This window comes from Colobus angolensis, unplaced genomic scaffold (genome assembly GCF_000951035.1).
Source record: "Colobus angolensis palliatus isolate OR3802 unplaced genomic scaffold, Cang.pa_1.0 Scaffold257, whole genome shotgun sequence".
NCBI lineage: Eukaryota > Metazoa > Chordata > Mammalia > Primates > Cercopithecidae > Colobus > Colobus angolensis.
In genome coordinates, this window is record NW_012115788.1 from 1,159,102 (window position 1) to 1,165,504 (window position 6,403).

Genomic DNA, 6,403 nt, shown 5'->3' on the forward strand with positions numbered 1-6,403 from the left:
CTAATTCCAGATGAACCATTTAAAAAAAAAAATTCATCTTGGACCAAGCTTTAGTTATTGCTAAATGCTCTATTTTCTTTCCCAATTCCAACTTCTTTTGGAAGACTGAGTCCTCTCCCAAGGTACCCTTAAGCCTGGGCCAAGACGACTGTCCCACCACTTAAGGGCAAGAGCAGATAATTTATAAAACTACTGACTCCGAGAGCCATGTGGGGCCTTAGAAATTACTTAGGCCAATTTGTTGTTTGACAGTTGAGGAAACTAAAGTCCACCAAGAGGAAGTGAATTGTCACATTGTCGGAGACAAGACCTTGTTTGTGGAGCAATCAGAATTCAAATCCAGGAATCCTAGCTCCATGCTACAGTCTAAAGACATTAGGACAAAAGGCTCTGACAAGTGTTCTTTGGCTTCTTAGAGTTTTGTGCTTCTAGTCTGGCAGAAAAAGAAGTACCATCTTTAAATCCTATCAACTTGAATGATAGGGATTTTTTTTCTATCATTATTAAGAGTTTTTTTTTTTTTTGAGATGGAGTATCGCTCTGTCGCCCAGGCTGGAGTGCCATAGCACAATAGCTCGGCTTACTGCAGCCTCTGTCTCCCAAGCTCAAGCAATTCTCGTGCCTTAGCCTCCTGTGTAGCTGGGACTACAGGTGTACACCACCATGCCTTGCTAACTTTTGTATTTTTAGTAGAGATGGGGTTTCACCATGTTGGCCAGGCTGGTCTTGAATTCCTGACCTCAGGTGATCCACCCTCGGCCTCCCAAAGTGCTGGGGTATGAGCCACCACACCCAGCCATTATTAAGAGTTTTGAAATCCAGAGCTCCGACCCTTGTCATCCATCAGCCTTTGTTTTGATGCCTTGATTGAGAATATGGAGAATATGGAGAATATGGAGAATATGGAGAATATGGAAAACCAAAACAGTTTTATGGAAGGAAAGATTCAACCGTAACTTTAGTGATGAGGATGAGCTCATTTTTCTTACTTATTCATTTATCCAGGTGGTATGATTTGGGTAGTATGTCTATTTTTTTTCTATTCTTTAACCCACCACATGGGAATATGAAAGAACCAGAGAAAAAACTATCAGGCCCTGTTGGATGTACAAGCTGAGATACACGTAGGTTTTTTATAAATATTTGTTGAACCTCTTGGATCTCTCTTGTTCAGGGGATAATTCCATGAACAATTCTAGGTACATTCTACACACTAGATAAATAAATATAACACTGCTGCCAAGGTGCAATGATTTTTGCTTATTAAATATTGACCAATTAGATCTGATTCATCATGACTATGTATTTCTCTTTTTTGCTAGTGAGAAACAAGTTTTCTATTTTATCATAATTTTCATTCTCATGGGATTTTACCTATAAAGCCGAGTTTCTTCTTCTAAAGTAACAGCCCTATCATTATTACATTCATCATTAGCAAGTTCAGCATAGAATTTTTCCCTGGAGAAAACATTAAAGCATTGGAGAGATTGATAAGCAATCTGTGTGTGGTACTGTGAGATAAACACTGCCTGAAGCAGTAGAATCAATATAAAAACCTTTCGATGTTGTTTCAGTTACTAGGGTGCCATATGCAGTCATGGCTTGCTTACTATTCTCCATCCCAGATCTGCAGAGTCAGAGTTAGCCTTTGTGATATGGTTTATTTGAAGGGGCAGAGTGTCTCTGTAAAGAAGGATCAGGTAATCAAGAGCATTTAGACTTTTGCAGATTGCCGCAGGTGGCTCTTCAAGAGCTGCAGGGGGACCAGAAAAGCTGACAAGATAGTTCTTAGTTGGAACAGGCTTTCAGAAACTCTGCATGCAACATGCACAACCTTCTGGTTTCATTTAAAGGCTTTAATGTTGTGAGGGTTATTATTCTTAGCTGACACAGAATGGATACGAGCAACCAGACCCTGAAGGTAGGTGTGTCTGAAGAACAGGGAAACCCAGCTGCTCATGGGGTTGGGAAAGCTGAAAGAAGGAAAACATTTTTGGAAAGATGATACTTAAACTCCAACTGAAAATGCTGATCAAGCCAGGTGCAGTGGTTCGTGCCTGTAATCCCAGCACTTTGGGAGGGTGAAGTGGGCGGATCACCTGAGGTCAGGAGTTAGAGACCACTCTGGCCAACATGGTGAAACCTGTCTCTACTAAAAATACAAAAATTAGCCAGGTGTGGTGGCGCATGCCTGTAATCCAAGCTACTCTGGAGGTTAAGGCAGGAGAATCGCTTGAACCTGGGAGACAGAGGTTGCCGTGAGCCGAGATTGTGGCATTGCACTACAGCCTGGGTGAGAGTGAGACTCCATCAAAAAATAATAAAAAAAAGAAAGATGAAAAGAAAGGAAGAAAGAAAGAAAGAAAGAAAGAAAGAAAAGGAAAGAGAAAGAAAAATGCTGATCAAAAATAAAAAAGAAGTGGCTGGTAGCAGTTATGGGTCTGGGATTTTCTTTCTTCTTTTTTCTTTTTTTTTTTTTAGATGGAGTTTCACTCTTCTTGCCCAGTCTGGAGTGCAGTGGCGTGATCTCGACTCATCGCAACCTCTGCCTCCCAGGTTCAAGTAAGTCTTCTGCCTCAGCCTCCCTAGTAGCTGGGATTACAGGCATGTGCCACCACGCCTGGCTAATTTTGTATTTTTAGTAGAGACAGGGTTTCTCTATGTTGGTCAGGCTGGTCTCGAACTCCCGACCTCACGTGATCCACCCGCCTCGGCCTCCCAAAGTGCTGGGATTATAGGCGTGAGCCAACGTGCCCGGCCTGGGTCTGGGATTTTCTTTACTTACAAATGGACCAACTCAGAAATGTGGCATCTCTTTTTGTAGGTGAATGTTACTTCTAGACCCCAAGGAAATTATCTACTTCTGGCCTAGAGAGTATATTTTAAGAATATATGTATATGTTTCTTTCTTTCTTTCTTTTTTTTAAATCACTCAGTTTGAGATTTTTCTAAGTTTATGACCAACGAGAACCAAGTACCCACATGGATGGGGTTAGTTAGACTTGAGGATAGCTGAGGGACTGGAAATTGGTAAAGGGGGTTTTGCTTCTTCTTACCCTTCAATAAAAACTCATTTCTAAAATGTCATAAGTCTCTAATGAGAGGCCCAGGTTTGGGCTGACTTTCATAGAATGATTCTTCAACAGAATCAAGACAATATTGACATCAGCTTCCTTGATAGTTGATTCTTTTCCTTTTTTCCCAGGAGGGAAGAATAAAAAAAGGAACAAAGTAATTCATAAAGATAAAATGCTAGCTCTACTTGAGTTCTAGTCTTGGAGGCAAGTGGAGCATCTAATTCCAGATGAACCATTTAAAAAAAAAAATTGAGACAGCATTTTGCTCTGCCACCCAGGCTGAAGTGCAGTGGTGTGATCTCGGCTCACTGCAATCTTTGCCTCGTGGGCTCAAGAGATCCTCCCACCTCAGTCTTCTGAGTAGCTGGGACTATAGGCATGCACCACCACACCCAGGTAATTTTTGTGTTTTTAGTAGAGATGGAGTTTTGCCATGTTGCTCAGGCTGGTCTCAAGCTCCTAGACTCAAGCGATCTGTCCGCCTCACCCTCCCAAAGTGCTAGGATTACTTACAGGCATGAGCCAACGTGCCTAGTCTCCAGATGAAACTTTTAATGTTGGTGTGGACTTGGGCATGTGAATCAAACTCTTTGAGCCTCAGTCTCCTCATCTATAAAATGGGACTGATAATCTCTACTTGTGAAGTGAGACAATGGACATGAAGGTTCAAGTACAGTAGGCCCATAGTAGGCACTCAATAAAAAGGTAGCCATATTGATTCTCCTGAATTTTCCATCCCCCCTCCCTCTGCTCCCATTGGCTTCCTGAGGACATGCCCTTCCTCTGCAGGCTGCTCTTGCTCTCCCCTCACCCGTGGTGTCCTGGCAGTCACAGCACTCCTGGGCACTGGTGGGATCGGAGGTGTTGCAGCAGTGGAGACAGCGGCTGTCGTCCATGTGCAGCACCAGGTTGGCGGGGCACAAGGTGCAGTTCTTGGCCCCTGGTCCCTTGCATTCCATGCAGCTCTCGTGGCATTTTTCACAGTTAAACTTCTCTCCCTGTTAAGAGCAATCAAGAGGTTCCGCCTGAGTGCAGAGGGATTAACAAAGCACTGGAGTTCCCGGATGGTATTTCATCTTGTCTCCATAAGGAGGGAGGTGTGTGGGGGACAGCAGAAGGATGGGGTGTTCTGAGCCCATTTTAACTGTGCTGGGTGAAAGAACCAACTGTCTGTGATGGGGTAGAATCATGGCTGTGCCCTGCCCTTTGAGATCTGCTAATAACAGTGGGAGAACAGACGTCTAGAACAGTTTGGGTTAGGAGCTGACAGCTCCTGTGCTCAAGGACAGCTCCTGTGCTTAAGGACAGCTCAGGTCAAGGACTAGTTTTGTCTGGCCCACACTGTTGACTTTCAGTTTAAAATATTTTGCATTCATTTCCCACATCTCAAAAGTGGGATATTTCACATGTAAATTCATTCCTAATTTCTCTTTAGAAACTAGAAGACCTGTCAACACTGGATTCGTCACTCCCACATGGCAATGGCCCCCCTTTCCACTCTTCTATTTGACACAATTCCCAGCACTTGCTATGATGTCACCAACGTGTAGGTGATACATCAATTTCCACTGTCCTTCAAGCTTCAAGCTTACACTGTGGTTTTCTTTGACCCAGCATTTATGTTTGTGACCTGCTTGGCCCTCTGTGGTTACTGGATGATTGTGGTCAGGCCCCAGAATAATATAGATTGTGGCTGTGTAGCTCAAGTAGTTAAATCTCTTCAGGAAGAGAGTGGAGAGATGAGAAGAAAGTGGCTTCCCTCCTGACAAGTTGCTCCTTGACTGGTGCTGGAAACGTGGGTTAGGGAAGATGCCTTCCTGTTTTACTTCTGTAACTTTGGAAGTATGGTATGACAGAAAAAGAAGAAGGAATGGAAATTGCTTTCGTTGAGCACCTTGGCATGTTTCAGGCACTGACAAGGTGCTTTCTCAGCTGTTACTATCTCGTTGAATCCTGCATCTCACATATTATCTCATCCTTCAGGTTTAATCCCAGCTTTGTTACTTACCACTCATATAATTTTTTTTTTTTTTTTGAGACAGGGGCTTACTTTATTGCCCACGCTGGAGTGCACGGTGTGATCAGATTCAAGCAATCTTCCTGCTTCGGCCCCACATATAGCTGGGACTACAGGCACACACCACCATGTCCAGCTAATTTTCCTTTTTTGTAATTTTTGTAGAGATGAGGTTTCACCATGTTGCCCAGGCTGTACTCATATAATCTTTAACACACTATTTAACCTCTTTGAGCCTCAGTTTCTCTAAACTGTAATGAGGGCTGTTGCCAGAATTTAAAGAGAACTCATACGTAAATATATTAGTTTGTGTTAATTTCATCATGGGGAAATTTACTTATTTTCTAAAGTTTGAAAACACAATCAAGAAATTTATGGCCTTGCCGGGTGCAGTGGCTCACACCTGTAATCCTAGCACTTTGGGAGGCTGAGGTGTGTGGATGGCTTGAGCCCAGGAGTTCGAGACCAGCCTAGGCAACATGGTGAGACCCTGTTTCTACTAAAAATACAAAAATTTAGCTGGGCATGATTGTCAGAGGCATTTGAACCAGAGTAACTCCATCTTGAATAGGGGCTGGGTAAAATAAGGCTGAAACTTACTGAGCTACATTCCTAGATGGTTAGGCATTCTAAGTTACAGGATGAGATAGGACATCGGCAAAGATACAAGTCATAAAGGCCTTGCTGATAAAACAGCTTGCAGTAAACAGCCAGCCAAAACCCACCTAAACCAAGATGACAATGAGAGTGACCTCTCGTGGTTCTCACTGCTACACTTCTACCAGCGCCATGACAGTTTACAAATACCATGGCAACATCAGGAAGTTACCCTATATGGTCTAAAAAGGGAAGCCATGAATAATCCATCCTTTGTTTAGCATATCATTAAGAAATAACCATAAAGATGGGCAAGCAGCAGCCCTCACAGTTGCTGTGTCTATGCAGTAGCCATTCTTTTATTCCTCTACTTTCTTAATAAACTTGCTTTCACTTTGCCCTATGGTTTTGCCCTGAATTCTTTCTTGTGTGAGATCCAAGAACCCTCTTTTGGAGTCTGGATTGGGACCCCTTTCCAGTAGCATCTTTCTGGCAACCACAGAAGTGACAATAGTGAGGAAACTCCCAACCCAAAGGCTAACTTTGGGTAAGTGGTAGGGACCAGTGACATGGTAGTCCCAGCTATTCAGGAGGCTGAGTTGGCAGGATCACCTGAGCCCAGGAGGTCAAAGCTGCAGTGAACTGTAACTGTGCCACTGCACTCCAGCCTGGGTGACAGAGAGAGATCCCGGCTTAAAAAAAAAAAAAAAAA

At 43.2% G+C, this 6,403-nt stretch overlaps 1 protein-coding gene across 1 annotated transcript in view; it reads right to left on the bottom strand.

The window, feature by feature from the left end:
* PCSK5 (proprotein convertase subtilisin/kexin type 5) overlaps positions 1–6,403 on the bottom strand; it is a gene marked incomplete at its 5' end in the record, with an annotated part of 476,836 nt that overhangs the window by 1,152 nt on the left and 469,281 nt on the right. Inside the window, one exon of the mRNA XM_011947042.1 lies at positions 3,889–4,075. Coding sequence (XP_011802432.1) covers positions 3,889–4,075 — 187 coding nt within the window. The remainder of the gene's footprint in view (positions 1–3,888; positions 4,076–6,403) is intronic.